Below are 20,761 nucleotides of genomic sequence, written 5' to 3' on the forward strand. Positions count from 1 at the left end.
GCTTTTGATAATCTCATCATCACACACCCTTCTCTACACATCCTTAGACTTGTGACCATTAAGATCCCCAGAAAGACTCCATAGTCACTTGAGGTGTGCAGAGCAGATCACGTGGGTATTTTGTTCTACCACAAAGGCTAGACAGTCTGGCAAACAAGATAAACTTTTGGGTAAGCTACCTACAGCATGAAGAGGACCTGCCAGGAGGAATTTGGGTAAGAAAACAAAAGCAAAATAACATGCTTCTCTTTGCTGCTGACTTATAACCAGCCTAGGGATTGGAGAGAGAGTATTTGAATGGGTCTTTGACAGGACACGAACAACACAGCTCTGCTAGTAACCCAGGGGACCTGAGGAAAGCATTGCTGCACCTCAGTTTTCCCACCTGTAAGTTGAAGAGGTTGGACTGGATAATTCCTAATGGCCCTTCAAAACTGATACTGTAGTGCACACCTGTAGATTTTGCCTACCCAATATACAGTCCTCCCCCTTTCTGCTAAGAGACCCCTTTCCTTTTGTTAGCTAATGTGGTCAGATGGGCTGATTGCACTGCTGACTTCAAGGCAGGGGCATGTGACCCAGGCCTGGATAATAGGGGAATTAGATCCCCCTGGATGATGCAGTGGTTCAGGGATAATAAGCATATGGGCCTGACCTGGCCAAACAGCATATTCCATTTCCTTTAGCCACTATGTTATGCATATGGGCCTAGGCCCTAGATGGTCCGGTGTGTCTCCATTCTGAGACTTTTAACTGTTAAGGAAGAGGATGTCTCTTTCTGCCAAGGTTGCTGAAGAGGACAGACTATGATTCGAGAGCTGCTGGCACCCATCCTGCCACTATCAGGGGAGAGCTTACTTGATAATGCAGCGAACACTGAAGAAAACAGAGCCAAGGAACAGAGAGAGCAAGACTGGGTCCTGATGATACTTGGACCCCCTGGATACAGCCACAGCTGAAACCAGTTACCTGTGTACTTCTTAATTATATGAGTCAATGAATTCCATTCTTCACTCATTCATTCAACTAAAGGTAGTGTGAGTTGTGGTCTCTACCGATCATGACTGAAGGAGTTCTGACCAATAGAGAAGCTCTGCTGTTCCTTGAAATTTCAATTATAAGCCAGAAACAAAAGGCTACATAATATATGATTCCACTTATATGAATGTCCAGAAAAGGCAAATCCATAACAACAGAAAGTAGATTAGTGGTTGCCAGGGGCTGAGAAGAAGGGGGAATGGGGACTGACTGCTAATGGCTACTGGGTTTCTTTTTGGTAGTGATGAAAATGTTCTGAAATTAGACAGTGGTGATGGTTGCACAACCCTGTGAATATACTAGAAAACACTGAATTATATACTTTAAACTGGTGGAGTTTATGATATGTAAATTGTATCTCAATGAATAAAACAGAAAAAATTTAACTATAGCCATCGGAGCTCCTGCAGGGAGTGAACGGGAGCACTTGATCCCCTCACTTTCCTTGCTGTGAGGGATAGAAGTTACCAAAGCAAGAACTGCAGAACTGGAAAAAGCTTTATTTCAAGGAATTACAAAAGGTAGTGAAATACAGGGGAAAGGGAGTGCTAATATAATCTGGCATAACAGAGAATGGCCACTTAGTTTTGCTTTCTAACTACAAACACAAAAGGGGATCTCATTATTTAAGGTAAGACAGGATAAGCACAAAACTATAGATCACTGGGCACTGGGCTCCCTCATTTAATCGGGAGATTATGAGACAACTAGTTTAATACCCCTTGAGCTGTAGCATCCATTCAACACAAAGTTCCTTCGTTTTATTTACCAGATGACCAGGAATCGTACACAAGTTTGGCTGCAACCATGTCTTCCACCGCCATTCCTGGAATGGACAGAAATTTGGTTCACCTTTTGTCAGAACAACGTTTCCTCAAACAGCCCAGATCCCAGAACTGGCAGTCCCCTGATACAGTGTCCATCAGGGTAACAAGGACTGATGCCCAGAGGTGAGTTCAGGCTTGAAGTATTGGCAAAGGGCAGAACAAGGCAAGCAATGCCCCCCAAAGAAATTTTACGTATCCTTCAGACGTTAGTTCAGGGGTCAGAAAACTTTCTGTAAAGGCCCAGATGGTAAATACTTCAGGCTTTGCAGGCCAATTACTTGCAATTACTCAACTCTGCCACTGGAGTGCAAGGGCAGCCATAGACAACAGGGAAACAGATGAGCCTGACTGTGCTCCAAGAAAAGTTTCTTTATGGACACTCTAGTTTGAATTTCTTAAATTTTCACGTCACGAAATATTCTTAATTTTTTCCCCAATCATTCAAAAATGTAAAAACCATTTCACTTGTGGGCTATACAAAAACAGGTGGTAGGTCGGGTTTAGCCCACGGTCTGCAGTTTGTTGGACCCCCCGGTCTAGTCCAAACGCTGAATCCTTCAGTAACGTCCCCTTTGTCTTATAGTTTTGCGCATATACCTTAAGCTTGAATGGACATATGTTCTTAAAGGCCAGGGGCCAGTTTTTATTAATTTTTGTAGCTACCACTGCACCCTGTATGGAGCTTGATACATAGCAGGTATTTAATATGCACCTGCTAGATGAACGGATGTGCCGATAAACCAGTCCCCAGAGGAGAGAAAGTAAAAATTGCTCAGAAGTGTAGAGCAGGGCTACGCAGTGCTGTGTCTCCTGAAGGGAGCCAGCTGACCTCTGATCTGCTAGGAACAATGAGACTTTCAGACCCAACTAGACCAGTGTGATGTCTTTGAACCAGGCTCTAGATAAAGCTTATATTGTGTTTGCCTGTCTTTCTGTGCATGAGAGATTTAAAACAAATATTTAACAGATGGCAAGGCATGGATACAGACTGATTGGCATGGGTGCTGGGTGGTCAGAGTACTCTTAATACTCTGCCAGGCATTAAAGCTTTGGTTGCTTAATCATTAAAAAAATATGTAAGGTCTGGTGAGGCTGAGGGGCTCAGGGCAGCAAATATTTACCAACCATTTTGAGAGTATTTCAATATTTTAGGTGTAGGAGCTGAATATTAGCTCTGTTACCATGTGTGTCCATTTCCTTAAATCTGGTGGGATGAGAGAGCTGGGCTGAGGGGCAAACCAGCCACTGGGAGCCCCTTCTTTGTTGGGCTTCTGCCTGTGCTAACTCAGGTAGTAATGGGGCTCCCCACTGAAGACCTTCTTAAATCAGCAAGCAGAAAGGTAGGGAAGGAGGGGAAAAAAAGGTCTCAGGCTGTACTTCCTGTCTGGGTCTCTGTCAGGTTGGGGCTCCCTGCTATTTCTCTTAAGCTCCCTGTTTTTAAACATCTTTTTCTCCTGCCCTCCCATCTCTGAAGGATATCTTCTTCTGAGTGTCATTGTCTTAATGTCTTAATGCTGACACTTGCTGTGTGCACATTGTTTTATATACACATCTCACTTAATTCTCACAAAAACTCCAGGGAACAGGTGGTGAGAAAACTGTGGCTCAAGAGAGGTCACTTGCCCAAGGACGCGTGTCCAGGGAGTGGCAGAGAAGGGAATCCAACCCAGGACTGACCAGTTCCAGAGTTCATGGGCTTCACCACTATGCCGACGTAAATAATTGACCTGAGTGATAGATTTCACAATGCTTCAGCTGTGGAGCCTGCTGACTCATTCCTCTTCCCACCAGTGGGTAAACCTACCTTGTGCTCTGGTTAAGTTTGTGCGTTGGGAGCAATGGCTCTTACCCAAAGACTTGAACACCGTAGTCTTCTCACAGTGGGCTGGTTTCACTCCCTTTACCACTTCTCCGAGCTCAGCGAAGATCTTGGCCTGTCAAATGAATACACACTGACCCAGGCCATGGGGCTAATGTCTGCTCAGGGCCAGCTTCTGAAGCCAGGACAGGGTGTCCCTGAACTGGATAAGGGATAAACTGGATGATGTCAGGAAGGAAGCCTCCACCTTAAACCTTTTTTTGGGGGGTGGGCAGGCATGGGTACCACCTGCCTCTGTGATACTGTGATTGCAGAGATACAAATCTGTAGCCAGGGGAATGTCCTGCCAGGATACTGTCAGTGAGGAAGTAGGCCTGTTCTTATCTGAACACTCATTTTGGCAGCCCCCTTCTTGCTTCTATGCCCTGATTACAAAAAAAAGGCCAGAAAGTGGCCTACCCTAGTCCTAATTTGTTGGCCACATTGGGAAAGTTTCCAGGCTGCAACAGGCTCCTATCTTCCAATCCTACTGCTTTATAGGACAGCCCAGTCCAACAGAAAAGTCCATCAAGCTGCTCTCTTCAGGCAAAGGGGACAGGAAAACAAACACATCACCACATAATGGCCACATTATTCTGGGAGGGGATTAGAAAAGGTTGAGAGATGTTTGGGAGTTGTCATCCCACAAAGAGGTAAGGGTTACCGAGGTCTGAAGCAGGCCAGACAGAAGGGGGTGTTAATGAAACCCTGGGATCCAGGTGAGGCCATCCAGGCAACAGCCCACCAGAAAGGAGGCTCACCCCTGACAAGAGGACATCTCCAGACTCTTTCAGGGCGGCCTCCTGGGAATCCACATACAGCACAGCCTGTGTCATGAGCTCATCATCCAGCTCTCTCCAGTCAGGTCTGCTGGCGCCGATGGCTAAGAGACAGCAAAACAGACCCTGAGCCTAGAAATGGTCACAAGGGATACCAAACACTCCAAAGAATGAAAGGGGTGGGGAAAAGGAGGTGACAGAGGACACATGGGAACAGATGTGGAATGCCTCATTTCCCCAGGCCAACTCCCTCCCAATCGACAAGACTGAATTCACTAATAAGAATGATACCCGGGCATTTTTTCCTTTCCATTTCATATCCATTCTCATTACTAAAAAAAGATTTCGAGGCAACTTAGCATTCATTCACTGTGTGCCTACTATCTGTGGGATGTTTCACACATACTATTTATAGTCCTCACAAGCACACTTCACATCTGATTCCCATTTAAAAAGTACACAAACTGAGGCTCAAAGAAGTGGTACATGCCAAGGTTAAGTATCTAATAAATGCATCTATAGCTCTGAGACAGTACATGCCTTTCACGCTTCTTCCACTTACAGGAACAGAGACTTCCTTACAAAACCCCTAAAACAGAGACATTACTTGGAGCTTATTCAGACCCCACACTCCTCTATCTTCTGTCTGTCTGCTTGCTCTTCAATCATTCCCATTCCTCACCCCCAACCACTTCTCTCTTAATTCACGAGAAAAGAGCCCAGTGTTAGGGTCAGAGAGAAGCCCCAATAAAGAGGAAACTGGCTGCACCCTGGCACCAAGGTTTCACATCCTCTGCAGAGCCCAGAACCATAATGATGAATCCAAGGAATCAGGACTCCTGGCACTGGAACACAGGAATACGCAGAGGCTGCAACCAAATGCCTGCAGGGCCAGGAAGGTAATGAAAATGAGCAGAACTGGTCGGAGGAAGTGGATTGGAAATGGTGGAGACTGAGGTATAGAGAAGAAAGCAGACCCTTCTAAAGGGGACAGTTATTGTTCAGCTCAAGCTAATTGTTGCCATGTGAGAATGCAGGGCCACTGTTAGAAAGCCTCCCCTACCCCTGCTCCTTTTTTAAAAGAGAAGCAGGAAATCTATTCGCATGTGTTAGTTCTTGATTTTCAGAACACTCTATGGTCTGAAAAAAACACATCTGCTAGCTGGATCCGGCCCATGCCAGCCAGTCTTTGGAAACTGCTATAAAGCTTTATACAAATATAAGGCAGCATTTACAAGCCTTCTCTCACTGCCATCCAGTTTTCTCTACTTGTTCCCTCTCCTGCTGTTCTCCCTCATTCTAATTTTCAAAGAGAGTGATGTAAAAATGTCCATCTTGAAGGCTGTTTGTGTGAGAAGTTCTATAGAACAGAAGCACCAACTAATGAAGCTCATAAATAAATCATAAGTTGGTGGGAAAAACCCTAGCTTCTCAAGCCACCTCTTCTGATTGCTCTTGTTCCCCCCAATCTGGAGCAGGGTGAGGTCTCAAAGGGCTGCATAAGGCCACTCAGGCTGATGGAGATGGTCTGGGTAGCAAAGGGAGGGGCTTGACTCGGGCTGGGCCTTGGCCTTCCTGCAGTGGGGTGAGAATGGGTGAGGGTCAGACACTGGCTGTTGGGCTACAGGGACAGGATGAGGGACGTGCAGGGGAGGTTAGAATTGGGTGTATCTTTAGCCAAGCTGTAAAGTAAGTAAAATCTGTCGTTGGTGTTTCCCTATTGACTGCACTTACAACATACTTAAGTATATTTAATGCCTCTGTGAATACATAAACCAATTTCGTCTTTAGGCTAGGGAAAGATACGAGATGGCTTGACTCAAAATCAAGTCAGCCCTTCCTGGAGAGACACTCAAAGTGTGAGAGGGATCCAACATGAGGGAGAGTCTCTGTTGTTGGCTTTGAAGGTAGAGCGTCCACATGAAAAGGAATGTGGACAGCCTCTAGGAGCTGAGAGCAGCCCCAAGGAAAAGGGCACCTTTGTCCTACAACACAAGGAACCTGCCATGACCATGTGGGTTGGGAAGAAGACTCCGGGCTCTGGATAAGATTGCCACCTGAACACCTTGATTTCATCCTTGTGTGAGCAGAGGACTTAGCTAACCCATGCCCAGACTCCTAACCACAGAAACTGAGATAATAAATACGTGCTGTTTTAAGTTGGAAAAAAAAAGAAGCTGAAAAAATATCAAGTCAGTCTTGCTGAAGATTCAGCTTTTGTCCATTTCACCAAGAACTGGTTTCTATTGATTCCCTAAGTCCTTCCAGAAATGGTCTTACTGTTCGAGTCTGGCTTTATGAATAGTAAGACCTACCCCCTGGACCCACATTCATAATACCAGTCCCACACAGGCTGAGACCTTCAATTTGCTATGGCCCATTCCTCAATCATACCACATTTTGTTTCCTTTATAGAACTTATCTTCAGCTGGAACTATCTAGCTCATCTATTCGTTTACTTGTTTGTTGTCTACCTCCCTTCTCTGGAATGTAAGCAGTGGGAAAGCAGTGATCTTGATTGCTGGTTTACTGTGGCATCCTCAGCATCTAGAGCAGTGCCTGACACATGGTAGGGATTCAATACGTATTTGTGAATGAACGCATAATCATGATTCTTGGTCCTTGCATGTGTGTGCAGACATTTTAGATTTTGAGATCACACTATGTGCTTGTCACTAAAACATGGGGCACTGATACCATGTTCAAATTCTTGAGTCTTCAATTGCTTGCTCATCAGAATCCAGTCTTCTTATGGAAAGATAACATAGGGTATCATTTAAGATCCTGGGCTCTGAGGGTGTATTACCTCAGTTCAAATCCTAGTTTTGCCTCTAAGAACCTCTGACTTTGGGCAAGTTTCTTAATCTTTCCATGCCTTGGTTTACCTACCTGTAAAATGGGGGCCATGATAATAATAGCTCCTACTTCATATGGTTGTTGTGAGGATTCAGTGATATAGTACATACAAAGAATTTAGAACAGCACCTGCAATAGTAAGTATTCAATATAGACCAGATCTTGTTATAACCCCCAGGGCCATTTGAGGATCTTCAGAGGCCCCAGGAACTCTTATGTTTAGAGTCCCAACCATCCTATCCCACATATTAAAAAGCATCCACATGTCACATTAAATGTCTTTTGTGTTGTAATTTTTAAAAATTTGTTTTTGTAATTCCAAGTGTTGTTAAAGAACAAGTGAGTCATTTGGCTTTTGTAATTTAAATTTCACGACATTTAAGAATTGAGCTATAATTGATCTTTTGCTAAATGATACACTTTATAAAACTTTAATTAAATTTATTAGTTTCAGGTTTGTGATTTTTGTTTCATATTTTGGAGTGAGTATCATTTTTTTCAGGACTCAGATGTTTCTGAGGCTATTAAAAAGCTCAAGCATTTTGCATGGGTAAAACAGCTCTGCAGATGCAGCCCCCTTGGTCCAGCCAAGGGAGAGTCTGGCCACCCAAGGCTCATGGAGCCACTCTGCTTACCATTGATGTGAGCCCCGGGCTTCACCCATTCACCAAACAAAATGGGCTCTGTTGCCATGGTGACTGTGATGATCACATCTGCCCCTGTCACAGCCTCCTGAACCGATGAACAGACCCGTACCTCTCCTTGCACTGTGTTCGCAAACTTCTCTGCATTTTCTTTGGTGCGGTTCCATATCCTCACCTTCATTGGGGGTAACAAGAGGGACATTGGTGCCATGATTATTTGGCTGTTTATGTTTCATTAAGCCCAGGGGTGCAAGGAAAAGTTGAACCACTCTGGGGTTAGGGCTGTAGTTATTTAAATCATTCCGTATGGTGAGTGTACATTTGTCTGGGCCAGATATTTGAAAATGACCTTTCTCTATCCCATTCCCCTTTCAAGAAGGGGGGAGGTTTTTCACTTCTAGCTTGGGACACACAGCCTCAGTAGCTTAATAGCTACTATATAGCTTAATAATTAGCAGAGCAAGTTCTGGAGCTAGATAGGCTTAGAATCAATCCTTGCTCTGTCACTTACTGTTTCTGAAGCATATTTAACTTCATTCAGCCTAAGTTTTTTTTTTTTTTTTTGCAGTATGCGGGCCTCTCACTGTTGTGGCCTCTCCCATTGAGGAGCACAGGCTCCGGATGCGCAGGCTCAGCGGCCACGGCTCACGGGCCTAGCCGCTCCGCGGCATGTGGGATCTTCCCAAACCGGGGCACGAACCCGCATCCCCTGCATCGGCAGGCGGACTCTTAACCACTGCGCCACCAGGGAAGCCCCAGCCTAAGTTTTCATGTCTGTAAAATACAAATGATAACAGGCAAAGTCAGTATCAAACTCACAGTTTATGTTTGGGAGTCTGTAAAGGAGTCATAACAGGTATGAGATTCACGAACAGGATGTGCAGGGTTGTGCTTGGAATAGCTTGATCTCTGAAGGATATATAGGGAATTAAAATTTGGAAGGGTTTCAGGAGTGAATGGTGCAGCAGAGTAGAAGGCCAAGAGTAATAGCTACGATTCCTGGGAAGCGCTGGCGGGGAGAGGGTGGGTCACTGGCATCACCAGGAGGTGGGGACTTGCTAGCTTGCTTAACAGATTTTGATGTCTGTGGTGGCAGCTGTCAGCCTTCAACTGAAAATAAGGCCTAAAGAATCTCTCATAAGGAAATATAATAAATATGGAAATAAATGTTATGTCTGAGTAAGTTCATTAAGGTGAAAAACAATACAATATGTCCATTTATAAGAGAATGGTTAACTATACAACCTTTGATAGAAAAATATGAAATACCATACAAAAATTAAGTAATCTGGAAAAGTGATGGTGTTACAACATTCAGTGAAAATACAGTATATACAACAGTATATATATCTAACGTGATTAAAACTTTAAGAGGTTAACATTCAAAATATACAAAGAAATTATAAAATTTAATATTAAAAAATAAGCAACCTTATTTAAAAATGGGCAGAGGACCTGAATAAATATTTTTCCAAAGAAGACATACAGGGCTTCCCTGGTGGCACAGTGGTTGAGAGTCCGCCTGCCGATGCAGGGGACACGGGTTCGTGCCCCGGTCCGGGAAGATCCCACATGCCGTGGAGCGGCTGGGTCCGTGAGCCATGGCCGCTGAGCCTGCGCGTCCGGAGCCTGTGCTCCACAACGGGAGAGGCCACTGCAGTGAGAGGCCCGCGTACCGCAAAAAAAAACAAAAAAAACAAAAATGGGCAGAAGATCTAAATAGACATTCCTCCAGGAAGACATACAGATGGCCAAAAAGCACATGAAAAGATGCTCAACATCGCTAATTATTAGAGAAATGCAAATCAAAAGTACAATGAGGTATCACCTCACACCAGTCAGAATGGCCATCACCAAAAAGTCCACAAACAACAAATGCTGGAGAGGGTGTGGAGAAAAGGGAACCCTCTTGCACTGTTGGTGGGAATGTAAATTGATACAGCCACTATGGAGAACAGTATGGAGGTTCCCGTAAAAAACTCAAAATAGAGCTACCATATGACCCAGCAATCCACTACTGGGCACATACCCTGAGACCATAATTCAAAAAGAGACATGTACCACAATGTTCATTGCAGCATTGTGTCCTGGCTATTAATTTACAATAGCCAGGACATGGAAGCAACCTAAGTGCCCATCAACAGATGAATGGATAAAGAAGATGTGGCACATATATACGATGGAATATTACTTGGCAATAAAAAGAAATGAAATTGAGTTATTTGTAGTGAGGTGGATGGACCCAGAGTCTGTCATACAGAGTGAAGTAAGTCAGAAAGAGAAAAACAAATACTTTATGCTAACCCATATATATGGAATCTAAAAAAAAAAAAAAAAAAAAAAGTTCTGAAGAACCTAGGGGCAGGACAGGAATAAAGACACAGACGTAGAGGATGGACTTGAGGACACGGGGAGTGGGAAGGGTAAGCTGGGACAAAGTGAAAGAGCAACATTGACATATATACACTACCAAATGTAAAAGAGATAGCTAGTGGGAAGCACCTGCATAGCACAGGGAGATCAGCCCAGTGCTTTGTGTCCACCTAGAGGGGTGGGGGAGGGAGGGTGAGAGGGAGACGCAAGAGGGAGGGGATATGGGGATATATGTATACGTATAGCTGATTCACTTTGTTATACAGCAGAAACTAACACACACCATTGTAAAATAAATAAATAAATAAATAACCTCCAATGAAGATGTTAAAAAAATAAATATACCCCAATAAAGATGTTAAATAAATAAATAAGTTAAATAAATAAATAAATAAACCACTTGTGGTGATTTCCAGAGGGGGAGGGTTGGGGGATGGGTAAAACACGTGAAGGGGATTAACAGGTACAAATTTCCAGTTTCAAAATAATTAAGTCATGGGGATATAATGTGCAGCATGGAGAATACAGTCAATAATATTGTAATAACTTTGTATGGTGACAGATGGTAACTAGACTTATGGTGACCATTTCGAAATGTATATAAATATCGAATCACTACAATGTACACCTGAAATTAATAAGATATCGTATGTCAATTATACTTTAATTAAAAAAGCAGAGAAAAACCATACAACTATGTTACAAAAAGCAGACGAGATTGGAAATGTTAACTACTTGTCTTTGAAAACAGATAAAAGGGAATTTTTCTTTTGTTTTCTTCATTACAGTCTTCATTTCTCAAAGCAGAAGTATTATTTTTACCATAAGAAATCATACCTTAAATCTACCCCACCCCTCTCACACACACAGAAAAAAATAAAATAAAAGTGGCATCAAATGTATCAAAAATAATAGGAAGTGTGAGCCAGCCAGAATGGGGAAAAGTAGACTAATATCTAGGCTGCACAAGGGGCATGCTGTGGCCTCCTGCTCTCTAGGCCTCATTCCCAGTTCCTGGATCCCTAAGCCTGAATTCTTAAGGACCCCAGATTCTCCTAAGAGAAACAACAGAAAGGGGCCAAAAGAACACCTGAATGTATGTAATGGATATGACACAATCCTTTAAGTAACCGAGTAGGCTCTCTGCGTACTTCGGCATACCCTGCAAACTGAGAAACTGGAGGAGGTGATTCAGGCCTTTCCCCCAACTCTTCACGTCCAGTGGGACTTCTGGGCAAGTTGTTAAAAGAATGGTCTAGGGACTTCCCTGGTGGTGCAGTGGTTAAGAATCCGCCTGCCAGGGCTTCCCTGGTGGCGCAGTGGTTGAGAGTCCGCCTGCCGATGCAGGGGACACGGGTTCGTGCCCCAGTCTGGGAAGATCCCACGTGCCGCGGAGCGGCTGGGCCAGTGAGCCATGGCCGCTGAGCCTGTGCGTCCGGAGCCTGTGCTCTGCAATGGGAGAGGCCACAACAGTGAGAGGCCCGCGTACTGCAAAAAAAAAAAAAAAAAGAATCCGCCTGCCAATGCAGGGGACACGGGTTTGATCCCTGGTCTGGGAAGATCCCACATACCATGGAGCAACTAAGCCTGTGCGCCACAACTGCTGAAGCCCGCGCACCTAGAGCCTGTGCTCTGCAACAAGAGAATCCACCACAATGAGAAGCCCGTGCACCACAACAAAGACCCAATGCAGCCAAAAATAAATAAAAAAAAAAAAAAAAAAAAAAAAGAATGGTCTAGATGGTGGGACTCTCAACCTGACAATTTCAGCATAATCCATGCTGTAACAAAGTAGTACAGAGAAAGGTCACTGCTGCTTCCTCCGCAACCCTCCCTGGACCTACCTCCTTAAAGGAGAACTGCTCTGTGAAGACCTCATAATGGCTATAAGCCTGGACGCCAGCTCCAAGGATACACAACACTTCACTGCTGGGGGGTTTCAAAAACTATTTGAGAGAAATGAGATAGAAAAGGTCAAGGGAGACTCTAGTAGCCAGGAGAAGATCAAATACAGTTTGAGAATCAGGTGAACTTCAAGACCTCTCAGGCAATCAAGGAGATGTCATTGTGTATTTCCGTTTCCACTCTGCAGAGTGGGGAGGGAGGGAAGGAGCCTTCATTGGGTACCTAACATATGCCAGTGCTTAAGCCTCATGATCTCATTTAGTCCAGACAATTGACCCTATGAGCTAGATACTTGCATTGTTATCCTCCTCTTACAGATAAAGAAATTGAGGTCCAGAGAGGTTAAGTAACTTGCTCAGGGCCCTGTGACTACTGAATGGCACAGTGCGGCTCTAAAACCACATCTTTCATTCTCCAAAGCCCACATGCTTTCTGCTGTGCTACTCCATCTCAGGGGCATGATAAGCCACACCTACTTCTGAGAGCTGTTAGTTGCTTCTGGAATCCATGAATCCTTGCGAGCCTAGGTTCTCAGCTATATTTGCTGTGCCCACTCTCTGTGGATCCTGACTCAGCCTCCGTCTTCCTTTAAAGAGGAATGTAGAGATGGCATTTGTGGCACCTGCTAAGGGTGTATGTGTGTCTTTATTTGTGAGTGAGGTTCTCTGATCAACTCTCCAGTAAAGTCTTTCTGACCACCCTGATAGATTTCACTTCATAGCACTTGTTTGTTTACAAATTTATTTTCCTGTACTGGTATGTAAGCCCTGTGAAAACAGAGGTAGTCTTATTTGCACAGAATTGGCACATATCTACCATTACCTATGAGAAATAGAGCAGGGTTTCTTGACCTCAGCACTACTGATATTTGGGCTGGATAATTCTTTGTTGGCAGGTGGGTGGGCTGTCTTGTGCATTATAGGATGTTGAGTGGCATCCCTGGTCTCTGTCCATTAGCACCCCCTATGTCCTCAGTTGTGACAACCAAAACTGTCTCCAGACATTGCTAATTGTCTCCGGGGCAGCTGGCCAAATTGTTTTCAGTTAAGAACAACTGGCATTGAGGAATGACATCACTTGCTCCTCAAACCATCCATATTAAATAAGACCATCTTCTGCCTTTCCTCTATTTCATTTAATAAAAACTGAGCTCCTTGGGGCTGCTCTTTCTTACAATGCTAATTATTGAGATTCTGGAGTGCAACCTTAAAAATGAAACTATTCTTAATTATTAATCACTTGCAAAAAGGAGTCTCAAATATTGGCAGGTGATTAGAGATGATGTCTCCTGTAGCTGCAGAAGGAGAGATACCATTTTGTGCCATCAACTATAGTTCAAAGAACCTTGATTTGAAAAGTTTTCAAAATGACAATATCCACAAGACAATATCCACAAGTAATCTTATGCTCTTGTCCAATAAGGAGAATTATGTAATTTTTCCTTAACTAAATTTTTTTTTCTGTTCTCAGTTAATATGAATCTATTCTTGGAAGGACACGTGGGCTTCAGAAATTGTTGCAGTATCCTGTAAAGTAACCTTTAACCTCTGATAGAAGAATTAACCTGGTTGATCATCAGAATCAACCAGATACCATAAAAAACCAAAACACCTAGTTTCTTAGGCCCTACCCTCAGCGATTTTAATTCAGTGGTTTTGGGAATCTGAATAAAAAAAAAATTCCCCAGATGCTGCTGCTGCTGCATAGCCTGGGTTGGAAACTACTGATCTGGGATGAGAAGACCCATAGCTACCTGGGTTGTCTGACTACAGGAAACCCTAGACTCCATTTCCTTCTGCACAAAATGAGGCCAGTAATACTTGCTCTGCCTTCCTCCCAGAAATCCAAAAATAAATCAAACAATGGTTTGGAAATTATTTTGGAAAAGATCAAAGTCCTTTTCAAATGTAGGGCAGTATTGTTAGAGTCCCTCTGTTCCTAAGTTACCAGGGAACATACTTCAGAGTCCCTTGATCATTTCAATCTGAACTGGGTCTGGATATAATTTTTCAAAGCCAGTTCATCAAGCTGCACACTGTAGTCTACTTCCTTCCTATATAATTACCAGATTTATCCCCACAGTCTTCCCTCCCCATTATGTGTTTAGGAGACCTTAACACACTCACAATTTGAACACCTGGTCTTTGCTCCTCCAACCCTCCGATAGACCTCACATTTCCTTTATGCTTAGGCCTCATAAACCAGCATTCCCAGACCTTTAATGTGAAAGATTCCAGCCTTTAACTGTTCCTACAGATACCTCGTCTTCTTAACCCTAGCCTCCAAAAATACTGCTCTTCTTGTAGGATGCCCTTGCACTGCTTAGAAATATCATCACCTCTATCACTTGCTTTTCCTTCTGCCTGGAGAGCTCCTCCCCTCTTCCTGTTTCACTCACTCACTTCTTTTTCGGTCTTTACTCAAATATCACCTTCTCAGTGAGGTCTTTCCTCGATAATTTAAAATATCACCCCTTCCCAATGCTCTCAATTCTGCTTTATTTTCATCCTTCTAGCTGGTGGTGGGGGTGGGCGTGTTATTTTTTTAAAGCAAGTCCTAGCCTATTAGTAAACTCAAAAGGGGTTTGCTGTTGGTTATTTTTTTTAGCAAATCATACTATGTATTTTCCTTTTTATTTTATTTATTGTCTCACCTCCCCTCTGCATGTAACTCTCTGTTTCGTGCACTACCACATCCCTGACATTTAGAACAGTGCCTGATATGTGGTAGGATCTCAGTCAATACTTGCTGAATGGATACATTTGTGTGGCTTGGATCTGTTTATCTCCCCCTCTGCTTCTTGTGCAGTACTGACTCTGGCCTATGGGGCAACCACACTGATTTGCCAGAAGCAGTGTGGTAGAGGGGAAAGAAAGCAGTCCTGAGAGTCACAGAGGTCAAGTTTTAAATTCTTGCTCTGCCACTTGTTAGCTGTGTGACCCTGATCAACACACACAACCTCTCTGAGCCATATTCCTTATACCTGGCAAATGGAGATAACCATATCTACTTTGCAAGGTTGGTGTGAAGATCAGGAATAGCACATGTGAGGTACCTGGAATCTTGGGCTCATTAAATGGTAGCCAATCATTTCGTGAATCACTGTGCTCAGCTGACATCCCATATTTGGCATATGAAGTTCCAGCTATGTCCAAAGATCAAAATGAGTCCCTCACTTCTACCTTAGGCATTCAAACTTGAGACACTCAATCCCACCCACCAGCTCAGCACAGCCAGGCACTAATCTCACCTTGGTGGCGATGGCAGACACTGCAGCTGTTCTCTTTGCAGTTATGACATTTCCATCCATGACCTTGGAGGAAAGGAGAGACAGTGAACAAGGGGCACCCCTATCCACCACTTAAGCAGAGAGAAGATGCTCTAAAAGAGTTAGCCTTAGAAAGCATCATAATATTCTATAAAGAGAATGTTTTGCCTGGATCCAATTCCTCCACTTATAAGAAATGCAACTTTGAAAAAATATCTTAATCTTTAAGCACCGGTTTCCTATCTGTAAAAACAAAGATAATCGCAACCACTCAGAGGGTTTTTGTGAAGATTAAATACACTGGCATACATGAAAACATCTAGCATATGGCGAGCCCTCAAGAATTGCCCATTTGCTTTACTTGCCCTGGGATTCTCAAAACCTCAAATTAAGGAGAAACTTCAGGAATAAGAGTAAGTCACTTGACATCTGTGCAAGGGCCCTGAAACTCTATCTCAGTGGCTCTCAACTCCTCCTGCACATGTGGGGAGGTTTGTGAAGACACAGATGCCCAGACACGACCCTTAGGTTGACTGAATCTGAACACTAGGGATGGGACCCAGACATCGCTGTTTTTAAAACCTCCCCAGGTGATTCTGAATTACGCCTTGCTAACAATAACTACCATCCTTTGCACTGTTCTCTGTTTATATTAATCATCTCAATTGGTCCTCAACAAGTAGTATAAGTATTCTCATTTTATGGACAAGGAAGTGAATTGCTTGGCTACTGATTGGATTCAGGAAGAATCTCAGGCCTTGTCATTTAGTTCCAGAGCCTGAGGTGGTCCCAATTTCCTGGGGAAGCACTGTTGGTAGGTAGTATGGATGCCATTTCCATTGGATGAGCAGAGACTGGGAAGAGCTAAATACTCTTTTCAGGGGAGTAATAAATGGCCAGCTTCCTTGGGGAACCAGAAATTCTGAGAAGGAGAGTCTAAGGATCTAGGGGTGGTTTGGGTAGAATTAAGGTGTCTGTCCCTGATGAGGACTCAACTGGCTGGCCTCAGAGCCAGGCTGGAGGGCACAAAGCACTTTCACTAACCAGTTGTGTGACCTCAAGCAAAGTGACTCTAATACTCTGAGCCTCAGGAACCTCAAAAGAAAATGGGTGGGAAGGTGAGGGTGTAATAAAACCCCCCACAGAGAAGTGTTGTCAGAATTGAATGAGATCAATTTCTCCTGCCTGGCACATGATAAGTGCTCAGTAAGCAGCAGTGAGAAAGGCAGTAGAGCACAGTCTTAAGACAGTATAGGCCTTGGACTTACACAGAGTAGGTGTGAAGTCCATCCATGCCACTATTAGCTATGTAAATTTTGGTAAGTTTGGCATAGTTGCTCTATGACTCAGTTTTCTCATCTGCAAAATGGAGGTAATAAATTTACTTACCTCACAGAGTGGTTCTAAGTATTAAGAGAATTAACACATACAAAGTATTTAGAACAGTGCCTGACACACACAAGGTGCTTAATAAATTTGAACTACTACTATTTTTTGATATTATCATTAAATGTTAAAACAGGTCATTGTGTACCCCTTAGAAAAAAACTCCCAGGTATTAGAGAGCAGCCCTACTCTGTAACTCACGTAACTCCACATTGCAGAGATTCACTAAATAAATGTTTCCTTGGCTACTGGGTTTGTGCAAGCTGTATATCTGGAGTAACCACTATAAAACAAGAACATTACAAGAATGACGAGATTATTACTTCCACACTGTCACACACTTAAAGCAGCAGTGGGCTCTGGTGCTGGGTTATGCATCCTTAGGCAGTCCTGGAATCAGATACACAGTCACAGATAACCTTCACTGTCACTGGCATCCAGTCACTCAGAGAGGGTCATGTGTGGTCACACTCAAAACTCCCCCTGGTCAACAGAGAACTAACTTCTGAGCCTAGCTCTGGGCACAGGGGCCCTGACCCACCCCTGGCCAGGGAGTTGCTCACCGCCAGAAGGGAGCCATCGCTCGGCTGGAAGAGTAGCACAGTGGCCTGATGTGAGGGGACAGTGGAGGTGGTGCTGTGGCCCTCATAGAAGGTGACCAACTTGGTGGTCAGGGCGTCCTCTGCTGCACTGTAGGCGGGCATGACCCCCAGGAAACTACAAGAAGAGAGGGAGCAGCTTCAACCCCTTCCGGTCAATGCTGAGGTATCCTATCAAGTCCCCATGTCCCTTCCTTTCTCTTTCCTCGCTCAATGCCCTACTGGCCTTCTCCCTCGCCCCCCCACCCCCATCCGTCTGCCATTCCCTTTGGCAGTATGCTGAGTACGTTCAAGAATCCGGCTCTGGATGAGAAAAATCACCCCAGTTCGGCCACTTACTAGCTGCGTAACCTTGGGTAATTCACTTCACCTCTCTGAGTCTCGGTTTTCCCATCAGTAAATGTTGCATCAATACCTCCCTATATATGGAGTGTGTTGAATTAAACAAGGTAATTCCTGTAAAGCGCCCACTTGACACAGTGGGTCGCACAAATCAGGTGGGAGCTGTTATTAGCAGTGGTTAGGTAAGCCCTCCCTTCCTTCCTCCCGCTGCTTCCATTCTCACCCCTCCTCTTCGTCTCCAGTTTCTCCAGCCCCTGGCCCGGCCTTCCTCACTCACCCCCTGTGCTTGGCCACGGGCACCACGGTGCGCACCGGCTGCATGACCCCTCCGTCGGGGCCGCTGGAGAAGTTGGCCAGAGCCGCCTCCAGAGGCGGGATGAGTAGGCTGGAGCTGCGGAGATGGTCCTGCACATCTGCCGCGCTCAGGAACGCTGGCACAGAGCTCATGTCGCCGCGGGCCTTCTACCTCCGCGAGCTCACAGGGATCCGCGCTTCCAGCGCTGCGCCCTATGCGAGAGCGCCCAGGGCGCGCTGCCGCCTACAGGTCACCGCCCAGCTCCGGGGGCGGAGCAAAACCGGTTTCCTCCAACCCCCATCCGCAGGGCTGGGCGAGCTGGGTCCTCTCCAGACACAGGTTCCCCAAGACTGGAGTTGAGGCGGCGGGCTGGCTGGGAGTTAGTATTCTTGGGTCCACTTTCTCAATTCCTGTAGTTACCTGTAGTCACATTCCTTGCAAAACATGTTAGTTTGGCGCCCTACCTTCCTCCCTCCCGCCAACGCCACTATTCGCAGTCTAGGTCCTGCTGCCTAGGAAAGAGGAGACAGAGGGAGATGGGGGCAAAGAATGATGGGCTCCCTTACTTCTTAAATTATTGCCTGCTTTTTAGGAGCTCTTAGAGGAAAGGAGATAGAAGGTTATTAGAAAACATTTTCCTTCCAATTCTGTCCCCATCTGGAGTCTCTTATCCCAACCTCCCTCCCACCCCTACCCCATCCCCACCCCCAGATCCTGGGCTGTTGACCGCTTCGAGTGCACAGTATTCTTCTGGGCTAATTAACTGAACTAACCTTCACCTTTAGAAAAGGGGGAAGTTCCCAGGACAAGATATAATGGCCTTAGTCACAAATCGCCAAATGCATAAGATGTCATGTCAGCAGAGGAGTTGGGGTCTGCCCTTGAAGTGAGACTCCAGAACTCTACCCCTAGCCATTAGGCTACATTGGCAGAGAGGGTGTAGGAGGGCATTTCGGGCCAGGTTAAACCCAGGGGTGGAAGGAATGTTGTCTCCTCCTTGAGAACTGTGTCTTGCCAGACAGAGTTGCACTGGAACCAGGGACTGATATCTAGGAGCACCAAGACATAAAACTGGGATGCTTCTTGAAGTCAAGCAGCTAAGAGGGTGATTCTTTGGAAGGGAATTACATGGTTAAAGAGATTGAACATCTAGATAGAAGGCTCTTGTACCAATGCAGAGGGTGAAACAAATGAGCAAGAGTGTAGCCTGGGAGACAGGTCAGGAGACTCCAGTGCATAAGTTGTGCTCCCCTGATATTTTCACTGGGAGCTACATAGGGCACTTCTTAGGAAATGGTCACATCATAATGAAAGACAGTGTCAAAATATGTACCAATGAAATAATAAATCACATGTAATGTACTTAGCACAGTGCTTGGCACAGAGTAGCCACATAATACATGAAAACCTCTTATATCATCAAAACACAAAGAAGATGTGACAGTGGTTGAAAAAGCTTATTTCAATTACACAAATTTTTTCTTCAGTTCACCATCCTTAGAAATGCAGGCCCAGGGCTGCTGGGATTATGGAAGTGTTTACGGCTCATTATTTATGTTGTTATAATTATTATGATGTAACAATTATTGGGTTTAAAAAATGACAGAGGTATAAAGAAAATAGCAGTGTGTCTCATATTCTTGAGGAAAAAAAAGCAAAACCAAATACTCACCAACTAAAAGAGAAATGAAATAGGAAAGCCAGATGGTTTTTTGTTTGTTTGTTTCCATTGTGTATTTAAAAATTGAGCCCTGGTCAAGTGGAAAGCTTTTGTATTTGTTTCTAGCAAATCCTGTAGGAACAGGACTAGTCTGTAAATACCTCAAATCGTGTTCTTTATAAAGCTTTGCGTACCATCACCCAAGCCCTCACTAAAGTAGCACTGGGAAAATTGGTCTTGATTGAATTAATTCTGTCGGGACTGGAGACCCAGGGAACTAACTGATCCCAAGTATCCAGAGCCTTTCCAAAATGAAAGTTATGCAATATGCAATATCTGGTTAGGGTCAGGAGTTGTACAACCTGGGCAGGTAGAAGGGAATTCTTAGGTGATCACATATGCTAGGAGTCCAACTGCCAGGTTCTGTTGAAGCTCTAATACCTCCTTGAGATCTCTTTTATTATTTACTTTAAATATATTGTGTTAAAATTTTTACTACTCTTTTTAGCTTCACTAGGAGCAAAATTAGCCTGCTATTGTAGTTTAATATGCTATTTCAATCATTTTGAATTTGCATCAAAATAAATGTATGATTATTCAAAAGACAGTAGGTCTGTGAGTCACCTCAAATCATCTTCCTCATAAGGCTTTGGGTGATATCACCCAGGTCCTCAGCAAAGTTTTAGCTGCCAAACATGGTGGTCTGGTTTTAGCTCAAGGGTCTGGAAAGAAGTCATCATAAAAGGGGAGGGCAGCCTTCTTCCTCCTTCCCAGCCTGGTGGTAGCAGCAGTGGTTCTGGGGAGGCTGGTAGGAATTCCAGGGGAGCAGCACAGGTCTGGTGGCCAACTGAAGAGCAATGATCTAGAATATAGGTTAGAAGCTGTTTTGCAGTGTGGACTGACAGCAGATTAACCAGTGTACAACAAACAC

At 44.4% G+C, this 20,761-nt stretch overlaps 1 protein-coding gene across 1 annotated transcript; it reads right to left on the reverse strand.

The window, feature by feature from the left end:
* Positions 1-1,755: 1,755 nt before the first annotated feature.
* Positions 1,756-18,322, reverse strand: CRYM (crystallin mu; the record flags this gene model as incomplete). The annotated part of the gene is made up of 8 exons (XM_079719171.1): positions 1,756-1,864; positions 3,715-3,799; positions 4,485-4,606; positions 7,994-8,177; positions 12,220-12,321; positions 15,531-15,593; positions 17,498-17,651; positions 18,153-18,322. 8 exons carry the CDS (start codon positions 18,320-18,322, stop codon positions 1,800-1,802), a joined length of 945 nt encoding a protein of 314 aa, XP_079575297.1. The 3' UTR covers positions 1,756-1,799.
* Between the last annotated feature and the right edge of the window lie 2,439 nt (positions 18,323-20,761).

This window comes from Hyperoodon ampullatus (genome assembly GCF_949752795.1).
Source record: "Hyperoodon ampullatus genome assembly, chromosome: 14".
Taxonomy (NCBI): Eukaryota; Metazoa; Chordata; class Mammalia; order Artiodactyla; family Ziphiidae; genus Hyperoodon; species Hyperoodon ampullatus.